At 39.9% G+C, this 21,602-nt stretch overlaps 1 protein-coding gene across 2 annotated transcripts in view; it reads left to right on the top strand.

Moving 5' to 3' along the window:
- The first annotated feature begins 2,508 nt into the window (after window positions 1-2,508).
- Window positions 2,509-21,602, top strand: part of LOC118588283 (zinc finger protein 431-like) — a 40,353-nt gene continuing 21,259 nt past the window's right edge. For both annotated transcript variants that reach the window (XM_036194519.1, XM_036194520.1), the window contains exon 1: window positions 2,509-2,645. In XM_036194519.1, coding sequence (XP_036050412.1) covers window positions 2,595-2,645 — 51 coding nt within the window. In that variant the 5' untranslated portion in view covers window positions 2,509-2,594. The remainder of the gene's footprint in view (window positions 2,646-21,602) is intronic.

The following is a 21,602-nucleotide window of genomic DNA, read 5'->3' as shown; positions in this document are numbered from 1 at the left end:
GTTCCCTGCCTAGGCTTGTATATACAGGATAAACCTTGCTGTTGCATTCTGGACATCCATGGTCTTTGGTGGTCTCTTTGGGGTTGTGATCTGGGCATAACAACCCCCAAGTTCCCATAGGGAATGGCACTAAAGGAGGTAAGGCATTGTTGGAGTAGATGTGGCCTTGTTGTAGGAAGTGTGTCATAGTCACTTTCTGTTGCCTGATTTTCTGGATGTAGAACTCTCAGCTTTTTCTCCAGCACCATGTCTGCCTGCACACCATCATGCTTCCTGCCATGATGATAATGAACTAAACCCTCTGAAACTGTAATCCAGCCCCAGTGAAATGTTTTCCTTTATAAGTGTTGCTGTAGTCATGGTGTCTCTTCACAGCAATAGAAACTCTAAGATACCCAAAAGCATCATACAGGAATGTCTACCCAGTATGTACAATGGCTCTCCCATAGCTACATATATGAAGCTCACTTTCTCTCAATTTTCTACTGCCAAAATACACTCCATTACATTATATTTCTTAGTGGACATAGAAAGTAAGCCTGATAGCACTCAAGGTAAATTCTAGATTTTAAAGATGGCTTTCTCATAGGTGCATACAAGGGATATAGCTCCTCCCAAGTCTTTTTCAGGCTATGTACTCTAGCTCCTCCCTAAAACTACATGTCATTAGGGCTGAACTGCATATAGTTGCCTGGAAAAGAGGCTGTATACTCAGGAGGGAATACCTTTTTTCATGCTGGAATATCAACAGTCAGCAAATCTGGTGGTGGCCATCCTTTGTAAGCAGGCACAGCTGATCATAGGAAGGTGTCAATTGTTTGTCTTAATAGTGCTGAGCAACAACAATGAAAAATAAGAATGCTGAATAGAAAATGTTTATATATGTATTAACTTAATATTTCCTAGATACAATCTATTAAACTAAACCTTAGAGAATACATAAGATGGTCTTCATGTAATACATGGCATCACTACTATAACTATGCTTTTGGATTTTAATTCGAGTATGTAATTGATACCAAGAAACAGCAAATACATAACAAAACATCATGGAATTGATGTCTTACAGCATCCAGTACAATACAACTAAGAAATCCCTCTTAAAACTTACTACAGAGAGATCTTTACACAGAGGGTCTCTTTGTCCTCTCCATGGATGAATATCCCATTTGCTATTTTTACTACAGACATGTGACCAATAACAGTATACATAAAAGGTGAATAAACATTTGCATCCTGTGGCACAAATCTTATTAATAAAATCAAACCTGAGGCCAGTTATTGGGGTGAATGCTGGAACATCAGAGGAGCAGAACAAGCCACAGCTACCTCATCTCAAAGCCAGTTCCTCAGCTGATCCTGTTTCCTCAGACTGGAAGCCTCTGAGTCCTTATTAAGAATGGATCTCAGCTAAACTGCTGCTTGAAAGCCTGAATACTTAACCAGCCAAATGCTTCTAGTTTCTGGTCTTCATGCCTTATATATCTTTCTCTTTCTGCCATCACTCCCTGGGATTAAAGGTGTGTGTCACCATGCTTGGCTGAATCCTTGAACAGATGGATTTCTGCCTCTGGAATGTTAGGATTAAAGGCATGTGTTACTACTGCCTATCCTCTATGTTTAATATTGTGGCTGTTCTGTCTCTGACCCCAGATAAGTTTATTAGGGTACATAATATTTCAGGGAACACAATACCACCACAACATCCCAGCATCCAAAACTCTGACAGCCCTCGTTAACAAAGTACTTATCTTTGAGGTATTTTAGAGGCAGCCCTTCCTTAGCTAAGTTCTACTTTGTGTGAATTACTATCTCCTAAGCATTGGTCAATCTTTTATATCACCAATTCTACTCTTCTACATTACAGCTTATTAGTGGAGTGCTAACAAGTACATGAGATGCCATTTACAACCTCCACAAATTAACTCCAAATGGATCTTATACCTAAATGTCAAACGCAGAACTTCTAGAGGATACTAAAGAAACTAGACCTCTTTGAGCTTGGCAATCTGCCTAGGCTTTGGGAGATTTCTCTAAGGCTCTGATGTAAAGAGCAAAAGCAGAGCTCTGTCTCTAATACCAGGAATATGCTTGGAGGAGCTGGCAATGATCTGGGTCAGGGCCTTTGGGAAGGGGTTGCTTCAGATCCTGATGGGGCTGTGGTTTTCAGTCCCAACGCCACTGTGCCACTGTGGACTTTGTTTATAATGTTCTTGAATTCCCAGTGTTCCTCTTGTTTGATTAGCCTCCTTCTGATTTGTATACTTCCTTTTAAAACTGAACCCATTGATTTACATTAACAAGAGACCTGCTATTCAATTTGGCACAAATCTCCATCCAATCTGGGATAGGTCTGACCTTAGATTGGAAGCCAGGGCAGAGAACCACTGTGCTGTGTCCCTTGGCTCACCTGGTCCTGTCACTCAGACCTCACTAGCCAATCAGAGCCTCCAGCGGACCTGTCAGTCAAATGGGAGGGTTTTCCGGGAGCCAGGCTTCTGGCCCAGCTCTTCTGAGGAAGTCGGAAGTTGTCCTGTGAGCTGTGCCTCATACTCCGTTGTGGGGAGACAGTGAGTCAGCTCAGCAGCTGCAACATGGTGAGCGAGGGGTTGCTTTCCACAGACGGAGAGGAGCAGTGGGCCAAGGTGTGTGAGGGCCCGCTGTCCCCAGGGGTAAGGAGTAGCCCGCCTCGGTGAGTGAGGGGCCGCTGTCCCCAGGCAGGAAGCAGTGACCGGCCATGGTGAACAGGGGGCTGCTGTCCCCATGTAGGAAGGAGTGACTGGTCTTGGTGAGCGAGGGGCCGCTGTCCCTAGCTAGGTAGAACAGCCAGCTGAGGCTCGGGATCTGGTGTGGTGGGTCCTCCCTTGGCTAGTTGGGAGCCAGTGGCCAGACACAGAGTTCGGCGGCTTCCTGCCTGGTCTAGCACGTTCCTATGTGGTCTTTACAAGTCCCTGGGCCACACTGGCAGCCTTTGAATAACTTCACTCCCCAGGCTGTGTCTGTGCAGAGTGTTGGGAGCAGAACTGTGCGTAGAAATATCCTTGTTGTTAACATCACTGTGAAAAGCTGGTGCTTGCAATACTTACATTGTCACATGTGGAGAGACATCACCAGATTTGCCAAACTCAAAGAGTACTGGTCTCTTTAGTATCTTGCAGAAGTTCAGCTCTTTTAACACTTAACATTCAGGTTTAGGATCCTTCTGGAGTTAATTTTGTGGAGCTTGTAAACGGTATCTCCTGTGTAGAGGAGCACTCCACAGCTAAACTGTGATGTAGAAGAGTAGAATTGATGGTATAAGGATTTATCAATTCTTAGGAGACATTAAGTTTCATAAAGTAGAATTTAGGTAAGGAAGGGCTGCATCCCAAATACCCCAAAGATAAGTAGTATGCTAACCATGCCTTTTAGAGATTAGTTTGATAAGATGTAAATGTTCACCAGGATTAATCAGCCATTTTAAAAGGGAGGTTTATTTTGTGGGGTAACTTACAAATGAAGGGATAGGTTGTAGGGTCTGGCAAAGGTATGGCGCAGTCTCGCGGTGTTCTCTGGAGAACTCTGCTCGGTCTACCTCCATTGTCCAGGGTCCCAGCACCAAGAGAGACCTCTCCTCTGGATCCTGGGTCTTCAGCTTCCTCCCTTTGCCCTGCCTTGTGGGCGTGACCATTACTAAAGCCTCAATGGGGGTTGGAACTTCCAGGCCAAGGCTGGGATGGCTACCCACTTCAATTAAGCTACATTCCCATAACAAATGAGACAACCCTGATTTACACCCAGCCAAAAGGCCCACATCCTCATCAAAGACCTCTAACATGGTGCTCAAGGGATCACTACAGGGTCACAACCAACATTAAGTCCTGTTGTGCCATGAAGGAATATTAATTCTAGAACAGCTGCGTCTCCAGTCTTTTTGAAAAGCAGTTTTGAGTCTATGTTGGTTGAGGTGGACGTGAACCCTGCTTGTGGCCCCATAGGGCATTGCCCTTGCTATCCTCCTGACTAACCACCCTAAATTCTTAGATTACATGTCTGCAGCACCACAGAGTTCTAAAATTGCCAGTTTGAGTCACATAGTGGACTGTCCATTGCAGAACAGGAAAAGGATTTTTGTGTGGAGCATGGCTTCTCCCTTCAGACCAGAAGAGGAGGAACAGTGTACTGTGTACAGTGCAGGGAGAAACAGACTAGACAATAGCTAGGTCACAGACTGAAGTTGAAGGCAGTGAGTTGCAGGGGTCTCCTTTACAGAGTAGGATGGGACATGGTGAGTGACTTTCTATCTAATTTCCCATCATGCATTAATTCCTTCCATGTGAATGAAGACAGACAGAATTGGTGGTTGTACAGTTTGGGGAGGATAGCTTGAACTATTAAGTATTCAGTTTCCAATTATCGAACTCTCCTATGTAGATATGTGCTATCCTGGTTTACACAGTTAAGTCAGCTCAGAAGAGGTTTCAGACACAGATCACTGACTGTAACTCCATGTGTCAGCTTACAACACTCAGTGGCTAACATTTTACATGGGACAAAGTCATACCGTCTCTTATTAATGGCATTCTCCCTACCAGGGGAGTACCTACTCTGTTTCAAAGTCAGTATAGCTAAGTGTTCCTCCAATTACTTTTATCATTTTAAAAATTCAGTTATTGGTATCATTTTTTAAAATTTCATTTTCTTTAAATGCATTACTGTTATAATTTTGTTTCTATTTTCTAATGTTTCCTGGTTTAAGAATTTCATTCCATTTTTTTCTCAAGTGCTATTTATTTATGCCAGTTTAGAGCAGTGGTTCTCAACCTGGGGGTCATGGCTCCCTTTTGGGGGATCAAATGATCCTATTACAGGACTGGCCTAAGAACACTAGGAAACACAGACATTTATACTACATTTCATAACAACAAAATTATAGTTATAAAGTGACAGTGAAAATAGTTTCGTGCTTGGGGGGGTCATCACATCATGAGGAATTGTATTAAAGGGTCACAGCATTAGGAAGGTTGAGAACCACTGGTTTTGATTAATGTCTCCTGTAGCTCAGGCTTGCCTAACACTGTATAATTGAGAATTGCTTTGAACACCTAATCTTGCCTCTACTGCCCAATGCTGGAAAGACAGTCCTCCAACTTCTTCCAGGCTGGCCTTGACTGGTCTGTGAGTAGGAAAAACAGACCAATGGATGAGTATTCTCCAAATTCTCTAGATTTTTATCATGAATTTATAAATGAAGTGGGACCTGTGTAAGAGTTGAGTTCACTGACCAACTGTAAAGCAGGTGTAGTCACAATGCAGAAAAGGATGGGCAAGAAAGAGGGTGAAAGCTTTCCTGATTTGACAGTAGTTGACATTAGCAATGAGTAGTGAGGAAATCAATTTTAAATGATCAATAAATTACTGTAGTTACCCCAGTTTAACCTAAAAAGAAGAACTAGATAAAATGGTATGGCTCTGCCTAGCATGACTGATGTTTTCCAGGTTTAAGATGTATACCCTGAGAGAAATGACATGAAAGTAATACTTGTTGTGTTCTAATACAAATTCCTAGCCTCTGGAGCATATGGCCGCAAAGCCTGTTTCAACTTCTTAACAGAATTTTTTGGGATTATAATTACATTATTTCTACTATCTCTTTCCTGCCTCCAAGCCCTCCCATTGACCCTTCCTTGAGTTCTAATCCATGGCCTCTTTGTTTAACAACAGTTACTCTTTGGATGTGAACTGTGTTTGGTTGCAGGACCTCCCAGCTATGAAGCAAATGGTTGTTTGCACTAGACATTGAGTGTGTTATGGACCCTGTGCCTTGGAAGAGGAACAGGAAGTGCTCTAGGAGATTGGACAATTTTACTAAACTACAATTTTCCCAGATTAGGGCCCTGTCTGACAATAGTGTGGAAGGGCAAAGCTAGGAGGGCATGTGCTATCTGAGTCATTTGATCTCTGCTCACCCAGTAGGGTAACTGCTAATGTCCTGAAGCCCAGCTTGGTGGTCTTAGCCAATGAGGAACTTTGGGAAGGCTTAGCCATCAGGAGCACCAGTGAGAGGTAGTTTACAGGTTCTTTCCAGGATTCTTCTCTTGTTCTGCTATAGGGGCCTGCAAGCCAGGCCATGGTGAGTGTTGGAGCCAGTGTCCCCAGACCAGAAAGATCAGGTTGGCTGAGCTATTAGAATCTGAACTGCTTGGACTGGGATGGACAATGAGCCAGACTGAGGTTCTGTTGGTCCCTGTGGTGACCTGGCAGTGGCCCTTGGCCTCTGAGCTTTGTTAAATATGGATTCCCTGGGGATAGGGGCTCTGCCATCCTGGCATGGGAGACTGTGAGCTTGTAATATCACTGTCCAGTGTGCACACACAGGTTGCATTGCTTTTGTTGTACAATGGGAAGACAGATTGGAAAAGTGAAGGTATGGTTTTTAGAAGTTCTGATTGTTTCATTCCACTTTCAGGTTTGTCTTACAAATGTTACAGATAATTTAGAAACTGGTAGAAAGGAGGGGATGGGCATCATCCTTCAGCAATACATGATTAAAATATGTTTTCAACTTTTTGCTGCTGCTAGTAATCATAGTGTGATTCAGTGAACTTCACAGCTCTCAAAAGGAGTTTCTGAGCTATAGAGATAGCTCAGGTTTGTATGGTGTTGTGCAGGTGGATGGAGCAGATGTCATATCTTGTGACATAATCCATATGGCAGGAAGCAGACATTAAATTATTCTTCAACATTATTTTATGATTGGGCATCATTGGGCCTGGGTTTCCCTGAAACCACAAGGGAGCATGAGAGGCTGTAGAGCCATCATAGTAGGCTCTAGAAGAAATCACCTCCACTTGCAGGGAGGGCTCTAGAACATTGGACCTCTCTGGAAGAAATATCAGTAGCTGGAGTGTCAGAAAGTTAACAGTTTAAGGGTCACTTTGAGTTAATTTTGTGAAATCTGTGTTTATTTAATTTCTATACACATAGAATCGTAGGTGGCTGGGTACACCAGTTAAGATCACACTTTTCCTGGCTGAGTTCCCTTTGATCTTTTGATTAAAAGTTGACTCTATTTTCCTGCTTTTGTTCTTGGCTTTTTCTCTCTACCCTCTTAATTCTTTCACAAATATTGTACACATTCCTGATTATTGTAGCTTTTGTGGTAAAGATAGAAGTCACATTGTATCAATTGTATATGTGTACTATTTTTTTTTTATAATCCATGGAGCATTCTGAGTTTTTCCATTTTGCTTGTAGCTTTAGAATCAACTTTCCAATTATAAATTGTTGGGCATTGTCTTTGAATTGTATTCAATTTATTGTGCAAATTGACCATAAACAACACGTTAATATTGTTGCATCATGTTCCCAAGGATCATTTATATACTTTATTTTTTTAAGTTTTGTTGTTGTTAATCTGTGAAAGTCTTTTAGATTATTGAATAAAAAGTGTTATGGGGCTAAGTTGTTCAGCACAAATTCTTCTTGGTGATGACCTGAGTTCAGATCCCAGCACCTAAATCAGGATGCTTATAACCCCCTGCTACTCCAGTTTCAGGGGATCTGATAGCCTCTTTTCTGGTGTGTCAGCTGTACACAAATGGAAGGCATACTCTTGAACACACAAATGTATACATAAAAATGGGGATAAATTTCTTTTCAAAAGTTCTTGTGACATATAAAGCAATTAGAGCAAAACAAGTTGCTTTAGGTGTATAATAGAAATCATACATTGTTTCTTTAAACATGTGTTACCTTGCATTTGGTTTGGAAAAATTTTACTTTCCTCACTCTGATGTAGACTTACATCTAATCATCAGTCATAGGAAAGTGATCTTAAGTTTTGTGAGCAAGAAGGTAGATATGTATAGTTAGTATAATAAAAGTTATATTTTATTATGCTGATGGTCATCATACAAGGTTCACATTCTAAACTCCCAACTCTGGTCCTAAGCCTATCTTGCCTAGACTGCTCACCCATGCAATGTATCTTAGCTGAAGTTCAGGTCCAGTCTCTAACAGAAGTCTGATTCAAGGGTCAGCATCCTGGTGGAGGAGCTCTAGCCACAGGTTGATCAAGGTGATGTCTCCCCACATGTGCAGAATAGAGCATTGCTTTTGGTTTCTGTTTATATACTGTCCAGTGAGCATCATGTGGTTCTGTGACTGGTTATCTGGAGTGAGTGATATCACTGGGTTCTGGTTATCAGGTACAGCCTTGGGTGTAGTGGGGTTCATGACTAAGCTGTTTTTTGCAAGTCTGAAAGGCCTTTTTTTCAGCATCTAATGAGATGATTGTGTGTGTAGTTTTTTTTTTTTTCTTTCTTTCTTTCAGTTTGTTTATATGGTGGATTACATTGACAGATTTTCATATGTTGAACCATCCCTGCATCTCTGGGATGAAGCCTACTTGATCAGGGTGGATGATTTTATTTCATGTGTTCTTTGATTTGGTTTGCCAGTATTTCTGCATCAATGTTCATGAGGGAGATTGGTCTGTAAATCTCTTTCTTTGTTGAGTCTTCATGTGGTTTGGGTATCAGGGTAACTGTAGCCTCATAAAAAGAATTTGGCAATGTTTCTTCTGTTTCTATTGTGTGGAACAATTTGAGGAGTATTGGTTCTTCTTTGAAAATCTGGTATAATTCTCTGCTGAAACCATCTGGCCTTAGGCCTTTTTTTTTTTTTTGGTTGGGGGACTTTTAATGACTGCTTCTATTCCCTTAGCGGTTATAGGTCTATTTAAATTATTTGTCTATTCTTGATTTAATTTTTGTATGTGGTACTACCTATCAAGAAATTGTCCGTTTCTTTTAGATTTTCCACGTTTGTGTAATATTTTCAAAAACCAAGTAGGTTTTTGAAGTATGACTTAAGGATTCTCTGGATTTCCTCAGTGTCTGCTTTTAGTTAGACTGGATATTTTGTTGATTTGCTCAAAGAACCAACTCTTTGTCTCACTGATTCTTTGTATTGTTCTCTTTGTTTCTATTTTATTGATTTCAGCCCGGAGTTTATTTCCTGCTCTACTCCTCCTGGGTGAGATTCCTTCTTTTTGTTCTAGAACTTTCAGGTATGCTGTTAAGTTGCTGGTGTGATAGATCCATATCTATCACCCCACACAAAGCTCAAGTTCAAGTGGATCAAATGCCTCAATATAAATCCAGTTACACTGAACCTAATAGAAGATAAAGTAGGAAGTAGCCTTGAACACATTGGCACAGGAGACCACTTCCTGAATAGAACACCAGTAGCACAGACACTGAGATCAACAATTAATAACTGGGACCTCTTGAAACTGAAAAGATTCTGTAAGGCAAAGGATACTGTCAATAAGACAAAATGACAGCCTACAGAATAGGAAAAGATCTTCAACCCCACATCTGACAGAGGGCTGATTTTCAAAAATATATAAAGAACTCAAGAAACTAGACATCAAAATACCAAATAATCCAATTTAAAAAACTGGGTACTGATCTAAACAGAAGAATCTCAAATGGCCAAGATACACTTAAAGAACTGTTCAGCATCCTTAGCCATCAGGGAAATACAAATCAAAACAACTCTGAGATACCATCTTACACTTGTCAGATGGCTAAGAATAAAACCACTAATGAAAACTTATGTTGGAGAGGATGTGGAGTAAGTGGAAAGCTCCTCCACTGCTAATGGGAGTGCAAAGTTACAGCCACTTTGGAAATCAATAAGTTGGTTTCTCAGAAAATTGGGAATCAATCTACCTCAAGACCCAGTTATACCAGTCGTGGGCATGTACCCAAAGGATGCTCAATTATATCGCAAGGACACTTGTTCAGCTATATTCATAGCAACATTATTTGTAATATCCAGAACCTGGAAACAACCTAGATGCCCCTCACCTGAAGAATGGATAAAGAAAATGTGGTACATTTATACAATGGAGTATTACCCAGCTGTAAAACAAAACAAAACAAAACAAAACAAAACAATGATATCATGAAATTTGCAGGCAAATGGATGGAACTAGAAAAAAAAAAATCATCCTGAATGAGGTAATCCAGACCCAAAATGACAAACATGGTATGTACTCACTCATAAGTGGATATTAGCTGTAAAGTAAAGAATAACCAGGTTACAGTCCACAGTCCCAGAGATGCTAGGTAGGAGGGTCCAAAGAGGGATGCATGGATTTCTTTGAGAAGGGGAAATAGAAGAGATCTCTTGGGTAAACTGGTGGGGTGGGGGTTGGGAACATGAAGGATCAGGCTGGGTGGGTTGAGGGGTGGGATGGAGGGGGAGAGTAATGAAATATGTCAATATGGGGGCATTTGGGGGTTAGGGAGAAGAAACCTGGTGCCAGGGGAACTCCAAGGAATCCATAGGGTGACCCCAGCTAAGACTCCTAGTAATAGTAGAGAGGGTGCCTGAACTGGCCATCTCCTATCATCAGATTGGTGACTACCCTGATTGTCATCAGAGAGCCTTCATCCAGTAATTGATGGAAGCAGATACAGAGATCCACAGCCAAGCACTGGGTCAAGTTCCAGGAATCCTGTTCAAAGGAGGAAGGAGGGATTGTATGAGCTGGGGGTGTATGTGTCAAGGTCACCACAAGGAAACTCATGGAAACAATTAACCTGGGCTCATAGCAGCTCACAGACTCTAGACAAACAGCTAGGGAGCCTACATAGGATTGACCTCGGCCCTCTACATATGTGTGACAGTTATGCAGCTTGATCTGTTTGTGGGAGTCCTAGCAGTAGTATCAGGGCCTGTCCCTAGCACTTGAGCTGGCTTTGGGGAACCTATTCCCCATGCTAGGTTACCTCAACCCTTAATACAAAGGGAGGAGCTTAGTCCTACCTCAACTTGATATGCTATGCTTTGTTGACACCTATGGGAGGCATGCCCCTTTCAGAACAGAAACAGGAAGAACTGATGAGGAGGACAGAACAGGGGAGGAGGAGGGAGGGAAAGAGAGAAGAGGAGGGAGGGTAAACTGCTGTTGGGATGTAAAATAAATGAAATAATATTTAACAAAAAAGAAAAATATAAGTGAGAGAAACCTTTTGACAAATATCCACGCAGTGGACTGTAGTGGGTAGCCATCCCAGAATTGGCCTGGAAGTTCCAACCCCCATTGAGGCTTCAGTAATGGTCCCACCCACAAGGTGGGGCTGAGGGAGGAAGCTGAAGACCCAGGATCCAGAGGAGAGGTCTTGCTTGGTTCTGGGACCCTGGACGCTGGAGGTAGACCAGAGAACACCACTGGACTGCACCATATCTTTGCCAGACCCTACAACCTATCCCTTCATTTGTAAGTTACCCCACAAAATAAACCTCCCTTTTAACTATGTGGAGTGGCCTTAATAATTTCACCAATAGTGGACAGTTTCCAGGAACTCTAGACTAAAACAAGAACATCTGTGTGATTGATATACCCTCCTCTCCCACCACCTGTATAACATAATCATACAAAAGCTGCATTACATGAGGTGTCACTCAGAGTTACCTAAAGAAACAACCATTTCCAGCCATGTAGTAGGAAGCTGTGTTACTTGGCTGAAAATCTTTGTGTGTGTGTGTGTGTGTGTGTGTGTGTGTGTGTGTGTGTGTGAGAGAGAGAGAGAGAGAGAGAGAGAGAGAGAGAAATATACTTTTGTTGCAAACTACAAAGTTATAGTCATAATACATGCTTAATTAAGATAGAAAAGGTGTGAGCTGGGCGGTGGTGGCACATGCCTTTATTTATTTATTTTTGTTGGTCTTTTTTATTTTTCTTCTTGAGGAGAGGGTTTCTCTGTGTAGCTTTGGAGCCTGTCCTGGAACTCACTCTGAAGACCATGCTGGCCTCAAACTCACAGAGATCTGCCTGCCTCTGCCTCCCAAGTGCTGGGATTAATGGCATGTGCCACTACCACCCAGTTCTTTTGAGGATTTCTCTCTCTCTCTCTCTCTCTCTCTCTCTCTCTCTCTCTCTCTCTCTTTCTCTCTTTCTTCCGAATGTCGTTTATTGAAGGAGGGAGGAGGTCTTAAATACAGGCTTACAGCACAATGGGAGAACCCTGGAGGGCAGAAGTTCATTACCGATGTTTTACAATCTTACATCTAAGTTGTTAACTTGACTGAAAATCTTAAGGCCACTAAAGCCAAAACAGGCATTGTTTGTTTGTTTGTTTGTTTGTTTGTTTAAGACAGAGTTTCTCTGTGTAACACCTCTGGCTGTCCTAGAACTCACTTTGTCTATCAGACTTGCCTTTAACTCACAGAGATCCACCTCCCTCTGCTTCCTAAACTGGGATTAAAGGCATGTGCCACCACTGTCCAGCTGCCAGAGGCTTTTTACCCATCAGTTTTATAATTTATATATGTTCCTACATGACTTTAAAGTAAGAATTCCCCTAAATGTATCTTCTTATCATTGTGACTATGTTCAGAATTGGATTTGTTAACTGAGAGTGCTTATGAATAAGCAGAACTCTACAGGAACATGTCCAGACTCCCTATGTAAAATCCTCATGCTTCCCTTGTTTAGAAAAAGCATTTCTTTGGAAATGACTACCATGTTCTTCTTGCCTTTTGTAGGCAAGAAGTCTTTGTAAGTTCTTCTGTCTTGGCTACTGTGATAGCTATTCTTGAAAGTCAAACAGACAACCTCTGGAATTAATTAAAACTAAAGAATTGGATACACTTGTGAGGAATTTTTCCTAATTGCTGCTTTTGAAGTGGAAAGACCCATCATGAACCTGGATCTTTTGAGGTAATAAGATCCACTTTTAATCTGTGCCACATCTGGTGGCAGCCTACATGTATAAAGGATATTGAAGGAGGAAGCTTTCTCTTTGCCTGCTTGCTCTAGCTGTAGCTAGGAAGAGCATTCTTTTGCTGTCATTAGAGCCTAGTTCTTAGGAATTCTGTTGTATACTGAAGACCAGCTAAGACATCCAGCTACTTGGGCTTGTCAGGGTTAGAGTAAACATCTACTGGATTCCTCAACTTTGCAATGATAACTAATGTTGGTCTAGCTGGACCACAGCCTGTGGAAAATTCTATTAAATCCTACATACATAGAGAGATTCATTCTATCAGTCCTGTTCATGTAAAGAACATTGACTAATAATGTGTAAGATAAATCTTAAAAGGTTTTACTAATAAAAAACCCAGAGCCAGATATTGGGGTGAAAGCCGAGAGATCAGAAAAACAGCCACAAGTTCTTACCCTAGGAAATCCTCGGCCCAAGAGAGAGCTACTTCCTGTATACCCATGCCTATATGCCTTTTTGTCCCTGCCCTCTTATTTCCTCTCTCTGCCCAGCTACATCACCTTCCTCTTTCTGCCCAGCTCTATCACTTCCTGTCTGTCTGTACAGACCTCCAGTCCTCTATGGTAAACTAGTGCTGGGAATTAAAGGCATGTGCCACCACGACCATTCTTTTCCTAGTATGGCCTTGAACTCACAGAGATCTGGATGAATCTCTGCCTCCCAGATGCTAGGATTAAGGGCGTATGCTACCTTACCACTGCCTGACTGCTATGTTTAATATAGTGGCTGGCTTTTTCCTATGATCCTCAGACAAGCTTTATTGGGGTGCACAAATAAAATCCCCCCTTTTTTAAATCAAAAATAAAAAAGTTATAACTAATATAAGAAAGACTAAATACAATAAGTACAACAACTATATACAATATGTACAGGCAGTAAATACATCAACAATGTCTAGTCCATTTGCATTTGATAAATTCAGAGAAAATATTCCATTATCCTGTTATGGTGAGTCCAAAATGTACCTAATTTACTTTCTATCCTAACTTGTACTACCAACTGAAAACTGTCTTTTGATGTCTTTCTAACTTATACACTTTACACCTCTTAGTGAGTTTCTTTTCTGAATTTCTTAACAAGGAAAACTATATAACTATTTAATCTTCCACTCCCTCAGAGATCTGAGAAAGAAATAATATTACCTAGTCAAACAAGAAGTGCAAAAGGCAACTTCCAAAAAAATATGAGTTATGACAGAAACAGCTGGCTGCCTGAACAGTCACCTGGGGTTCCTCTGCAGTGTTGGGGCATCATCTTTGGCCTACAGGCTTAGCATATCTGACAGACTCATCTGTGAAGTAGGATTTTCTAAAGAGCCTTCCTATCTTGTTTTGGCAAGGACCAGCAGTTCTTTTTTTGTGTCCTGCTTGTCCATTTTGGACAGCATACTGTCAGCAGTAGATACAAAGGTGTTTTGTTGCCCAGGGGCTAACTTTTGCCACAATGAAAATAAACTCCATAGGGAGTTTCTTCAGTGCCCATCATCATCTCTGAAGTAGATTGGTACCACCAGGAGCAGACATGTCTCATAGTCATAAAAAAAAATCTGTTATTGAAACATCTTAAATGCCATATTCTGCAGATCTCTGAAGTGTCTGAAGTTGACCTGTCTATCTAAAATATATTTCTGCTTGACCTTGAAACATACCTAATATGACTACAAGTTCAATTGTAATGACTAACTACTAACATTTCTTTATATCCTAATTAGTTGATAATAATAACTGTCAAGGATTAGCAAATTGCATTACCTTGTTAAATGAATTGTATAGGTACAATACCTTGAACAAGATTAGAAATATATGTACAGTATGTTCTAAAAAAATTAATCTCAAATTTGTATAATATACATAATTTGTATACAATATACAAAAATCCAATCCAATGGAAAATATTTAAAACTAGTAGTTGCCTTCTAAAAGTAGATTCAAAACTGGGCGGTGGTGGCACACACCTTTAATCCCAGCACTTGGGAGGCAGAAGCAGGCAGATTGTTGCGCCCTACTCAACCAGCAAGGATGATGCAACACCGGAGCTCTTCTAAGCAGTTTATTCAGGACCTTGTTACAAGCGATGTCTCTCCCCGGGCGAGCCTCTCCCAGCCCTTAAGTAGGCACGGGCTGCCAACCCTGAGCAGCCACGTGGGCGCTGTCCATTGGTCCATGCAAATGCAAGCAACACTCAATTCCAGCCACAGCCAAATAAGGATTTGTTTACCACTTCACTCGCTGTCGGGAGGGCAGAGGGCGGAAGCCAGAAGCCAGCGCCATCTTTAAGGTGCGGCTGCACGCAGCTCTCTACAGCAGATCTTTGTGAGTTCAAGGCCAATCTGGTCTACAGAGCGAGATCCAGGAATGGCGCAAAGCTACACAGAGAAACCCTGTCTCAAAAAAACAAAAAACAAACAAACAAAAAAGTAGATTCAATAATCTACCTTTCTATCTCATCATATGTCCATATCTCCTTTTTTTCAGAGTAAATTCAATAATCTACCTTTTATCCATCATTTCTATATCTTTTTTTTTCAGAGCAGATACAGTAATCTACTTTTTATCTAAATCCCCTTTTTTATTCAAACAAGAACCTTAAATCTAATCTCCTTTGTTTAGCCCTTTTCCTGACCATTAACAATAACAACTTGTAACCAACCATCCTAAATAATGACAATTATCCAAAACCCATTAAAAGACCAAAAACCACCCACCCCACCTCTTGGGAATGTGGGCATTCTTAACATTACTTCCTGCTGTCTGGGGGCAAAGGCATCTTTACGGGATTCCAAAAAGAAAAATTTTGAGTTAATTGTCAAGTCCTGGGAGAGGCAGCTGCATCATTTGCAGGGCTTGTCTCAAGTCCTTGCTCAAGTAGTCTGTGAGGCTGGATCATCTCAGCTAGCTATCTCAAAATTGTCCTGAGCAGTTTCTTTGGGTGGTGTTCGTCAGTTTAGTGATATTATCATTGTCCTGATGGAATTATCATTGTGGGGCCCCATCATCTTTTTGGAGATTCAAATTTGCTGTTAGGCATGGTCATGATTCCCTGCAGAAAACTGAAAGAGATTCAAATACAAAAACATGTACAGACAGCTAGATGAAGCCTTTTCTCTAGAATTAGTTAGTACTCTATATGACCATTAGTATCCTGACAAAAGTTTAATATATATATATAAATCTTATAAATTTTGATGTAAAATTCATATCTTAAAAATGTTTTAAAGAGTCAAAATAGAACCAAAGAATTATGAGATTAGTGGCAATAAAATAGTCTCTTAATTATGGTTTTCTTCTGTCCCATATTAGATAGCTTTTCTGACATTATACAGAGATTTTAGATGTTCTTTTAACAAGCATGCTTGGGTTTAGAGAGGGAGAGAGCCATGCTCCAACTCCAAAGTCAGCTTTAACTTTTAATTGAACTGGATCTTCATAAAGACAATTTGTGTTAAGTGTTTGTAAAAAAAACAAAACAAAACAAAACAAAAACAAAACAGAAACAAACATTTAGGGAGACTTATGAAATTTTATATGTGATATACCAAAAGATGAACCATTACCTCTTCTAATCAACAGGTCCTTCTTGTTCAAATCAAATCTTTACCAATTTTGATGGTATCCATAGCTTTTCTTCTCCTGTAGAAACAAAAGGAAAACTTTGTCCTCAGTGTAATACATATCCTTGTTTCCATCCTGAGGTCAGCACATCCTTAAAGTATATATATAGGCTGATTTAATTCGGTAGTTTTTTTTCTATCATCTAATGTTTCTCCACAGTTATTGTTCCTTTCTCATTACCATTGAGAAAATTCAAAGTTGATAGAGCATTATGTAATCTATTTCTGGGTTGCTTTTTTTTTTGTTACCCCTTTCTGTTTATTTAGCATATCCTTAAGAGTTTAATTTGCTCTTTCTATGACTGCTTGGCCTGTAGGACTATGTGGTATACCTGTAATATGCTTTATATTGTAATAAGCAAAAAAGAAAAAAACGTTTCATTTTAGCAGAGACACATGCTGGAGCATTGTTAGTTTTAATTTGTGCAAGTATATGCATGATGGCCAGAACTTCTAGCAAATGTGTGATTTCAGAATCAGCCTTTTCAGAACTCGGAGCAGTTGCCCATTGAAATTCTGTATAGGTATCAATGGTGTGGTGTATATACTTCTGTTTCCCAAATTCTACAAAATGAGACACATCCATCTGCCAGATTTTATTCCTTTGAGTACCCTTTGGGTTATATTCTGCTGATAGTGGAGTTAGATTGTAAAAAGAACAAGTAGGACATTTCCTTACAATTTCCTTGGTTTGTTGCCAAGTTATGGAAAAATCCCTTTTTAAACCCTTACTATTGACATGATTTTTTTTTTTATGAAACTCTGAGGCCTCCAGCATATTTTCTATCAATAGTTGATCGATCTCATCATTACCTTGTGATAGAGGGCCTGGCAGACCCATATGGGATTGGATATGGGTTATATATAAGGGATGCTTCCTATTCCTAATTATATCTTGTAACTGAATAAATAACAGTTAATTCTGATGCATCAGGGATAAATTCTGCTGTTTCAATATGTAAGACCACTCTTTCAGCATACTGAGAGTCAGTAACTATGTTGAGGGGTTCTGAAAAATCCTTTAATACCATCAGAATAGCATATAATTCTGATTTTTGAACCCATTTATAAGGACTTTGAACCACTTTACTTAATTTTTCTGATTTGTAACCTGCCTTTCCTTGTTTGCATCTGTATAAATCGTAGGGGCTCTAGATATTGGTGTTTCCCATACAATGCAAGGCAGAATGCAGTTAGCTCTTTTTATAAGTTTAATCTTATCACTTTTGAGATATTTGTTAATCTCTCCCAAAAAATTACTGCAAGCTTTTTGCCAAGGTTCACTTTCTGCCCATAATTTGTCAATTTCATCATTAGTTAAAGGTACTACACTTTCTGCTGGGTCTATTCCTGCTAATTGACAAAGTCTCAATTTTCCTTTTAAAATCAACTTAGATCTTTTCCACATAAGTTTTTAATTTTTTAACTCTGTTTATTTGGTAGGAATATCCATTCCAATATAATATCTTCCCTCTGCATTAAAAATTCTGTAGGAAAATGCTTAGAGGGTAAAATAACCAAAATACACTCAAGCTTTAGATCCATATGGTCCACATGTACGTCCTGTATTTTCTTTTCCACCAAGACCAATTCTCTCTCTGCTTTAGCTGATAATTTTCTTGGACTATTTAAGTCCTTGTCACCCTCTATAGTTTTGAATGAATTACTCAGTTCATCACTTTTTACCCCAACAGCAGTCCATAGATAGGATATGTCTCTGAATAATCTTTGAAAGTCATTAAGAGTCTGTAATCAATCTCTCCTAATTTGTACTTTTGGTGTGGTGGTATTGTGTTTCCCAAAATATTGTGCACCTTAATAAACCTATCTGGGGTCAGAGACAGAACAGTCACAATATTAAACATAGAGGTTAGGCAGTGGTAGCATACGCCTTTAATCCTAGCACTCCAGAGGCAGAAATCCCTCTGCCTTTAATCCCAGAAAGTGAGCCTTTAATCCCAGGGAGTGATGGTAAAAAGCAGAAAGGTATATAAGACATGAAGACCAGAAACTAGAAGCATTTGGCTGGTCAAGCTTTTAGGCTTTGAGCAGCAGTTCAACTGAGACCCATTCAGATGAGGACACAAGCTTCCAGTCTGAGGAAAGAGAATCAGCTGAGGAACTGGCAAGGTGAGGTAGCTGTGGTTTGTTCTGCTTCTCTGATCTTCCAGTGTTCACCTCAATAACTGGTCTTGGGTTTATTTTCATTAATAAGACCTGTAAGATTCCTGCTACATTTTGGGGTCTAATTTTTTGTAGACCTACTTTATATCCTAAATAATTAATAGAATCTTCTCTTTGTATCTTTTCAGGAGCAATTTGTAATGCCCAACAAGGCAAAATTTTCTTTACTTCTTCAGCTGGTAAAATATCATCCATGCAATGATAAATTATAGGTTTAGGAAATTGTTTATGTATTACTTCTAATGGCTTTCATACAAAATATTGGCACAGGGTTGGGCTATTTAACATTCCCTATGGGAGAACCTTCCATTGATATCTCTTAACCGGCTGAGAATTATTATAAGTAGGCACCATGAAGGCAAATCTTTCTCTGTCCTTTTCTTGTAAGGGTATTGAGAAGAAACAGTTTTAAATTAATAACTATAAGAGGCCATCCTTTAGGTAACAGAGTAGGCAAAGGAATTTGAGATTGTTGAGAGCCTATTGGCTGAATTACCTTGTTAATTGCTTTTAAATCTGTTACCATTCACCACTTACCAGATTTCTTTTTAATAACAAATACAGGAGAATTCCAAGAGCTGGAATATGCTGAGCATTTAACTGCTCTTGTACCAAGCTCTTCCAAGGCCTGCAGTTTCTCTGTTGTTAAAGGCCACTGCTGAACCCATACAAGCTTGTCTGTTAACCATTTTAAAGGTAGAGCTGTTGGCGTATCTGAAAGATCAACAGCTGTTGTGCCCTCTTCTTGTACATCTGGATGGTTGGTGACTGTTCTTTATAATACTTTTTTAATATTTTTCTCAGAAGCATATGTTAGTTTATTGTAGATGTAACAGTGTTATTAAATAAGAAACACAGAGCCAAATGCAGAGTTAAAAGCCCAAGAGGTCAGAGCAGTAGCTAAGAGCTGAGACTTAAAACTGCCTTCTTACCCTTCCTGCCATTGCTGTCCTTCCCCTCAGCAAGAGACCTACTTCCTGTGTGTCTATCTTTTTATTGACTTTCTGTCCTGCCTTCTTATTGGTTGTAAACCCAACCACATGACCTTGTCACTGCCTGTCTATACAGACCTCTAGGTCTCTATGGTTGGTATTGAGATTAAAGGCATGTATCTTCATGCTGGCTGTATCCTTGAACACACAGAGTTCTGCCTGTCTCATGATCAGGATTAAAGGTGTGTGCCACCACTGCCCAGCTTCTGCTATGGCTTGCTATTAGCTCTGACCCCCAGGCAACTTTATTTATTAACATATAAATAAAATCACATTTAGTACAAATGAAATATCACCAGTTTATGGTTTGTTTCTGAGGTTGAAGGAATGTTAATCTGGGTATTCCATTGTTGTAGTAAATCACAGCCCTATAAATTCATAGCTATATATATATATATGGCTTTAATTTTCCTCTCTGTCCTTCTGGCTCTATACATTTGACCTATCTTGTGCTCTGTTTCACTTGAGATAATGTTCCAATCCCTAACAGCTGAATATTTACCTCCTGAAGAGGTCAATTTGGATGCCAAGAATCTGGTGCAGTTATTGTTATGTCCACATCTGTGTTTACAACACCCTCAATGAGAACATCATTTATTCATATTTTTAATTTTGGTTTTTGTTCATTTATAGAAGTTTGCCAAAAAATTTGCTTTATGGTTTCTCCTGAATTTTTGTTATCTCTGCTATAGCTGTTCTATCACTCCAAGGCGTATGTTATTTTACAACAATCATTTGGTTATTTAATTACTCTGGGGAGGGGTTTCTTCTACAATGGCAAGAAAGGACTGAAGTTGCCATGGGAGCCTGTGAGAGGCCCCTAGTGAGTTTCCTGACAATAAAGGCAATGGATTACCTTGTCTGTCCCTGTTGATCTATGTTCGTTAGTCCAATGTTTGCCTTTACCACACCTGCATAATCCATAAAGGAAGGGCATTCTGTTGGGGTTATTCCTTGAAGAAACATTGTTTCTAGGAATGCCCTGTCTATAGTCCCTTTTTAGGTGACCTTGTTTACCACAATTAAAGCATCTGACATTATTTTTCTTTAAACCTCTGGTAATCACCTCTTCTATCCAAGTATCACCATGGTCATGAGATTCAATATTGATTATATCTCAGATCCATTCCTCCAAGGGTACTCATCCTACCTTAAACAGCCTAATTACCCTTTTGTATGCTGCATTAGCATTCTCAAAAGCCAGAGATTCAATTATTATCTGTCTAGCTGCTGAATTTGGTATCATTTTATTTACTGCTAAAGACAGCCTTTGTAAGAAATCCATGAAGGTTTCTTTTGGGCCCTGTATAACTTTTGTACATGACTTGATTTTCTTTCCTACTTCTTCAATTCTGTCCCAAGCATTCAGGGCTGCTATTCGGCACAAAATTAGAGTGTGGTCATCATGTAAGACTATCTTTGTATATCAGCATAATCACCTTCTCCAAGGGTTGATCTTGGGAAATATCCATACCTCTAGCCTTACTGGTTTTGTTGTTGTTGTTGTTTTGTTGTTATTGTGTCACTTGCCCACTGAGTAAGATGTGCTGGCTCACAATAGGGCTCATAAAGTCATTCTTTTATCATTAGCTAGATTGATGTATGCTATCATTAAAGAAACTTTTCTTTATTAATCTCTTAAGTGTGTAGAGTAATTTATTGCTGTGATAGGCATATCAATTCTAGAACAGATGTACCTCCTGCTTTTTGGAAAAAAATTTCTGAGACAATCTCTCTTATGTTGACTCTCGTGTCCTTGATCACAGTCTGTTGCTCTCCAGGGCAGTGACCTGCTGTCCTTTATATTATACCTAAATTCTTAAATAAATGACTTTACCATCTCTGAGTTTAAGGTTATCCACTTGAGTCATGTAGTTGACTATCCATTGTAGTCTCAGGAAGATGATTTGCATGAGGAGCATGGTTTCTGCCTTCAGATCAGAATAGGAGGAATAGTTTATTATGTACACTGCAGAGGGAAACAGGATAGGCAATCAGCTTCCAGAGTCATCCTTAGGAAAATGGACCTGATTG

The sequence above is a fragment of the Onychomys torridus genome, chromosome 8 (genome assembly GCF_903995425.1).
Source record: "Onychomys torridus chromosome 8, mOncTor1.1, whole genome shotgun sequence".
Taxonomy (NCBI): domain Eukaryota; kingdom Metazoa; phylum Chordata; class Mammalia; order Rodentia; family Cricetidae; genus Onychomys; species Onychomys torridus.
The sequence above is the reverse complement of the archived record's forward strand: the minus strand, read 5'-3'. Positions and strand labels throughout refer to the sequence as shown.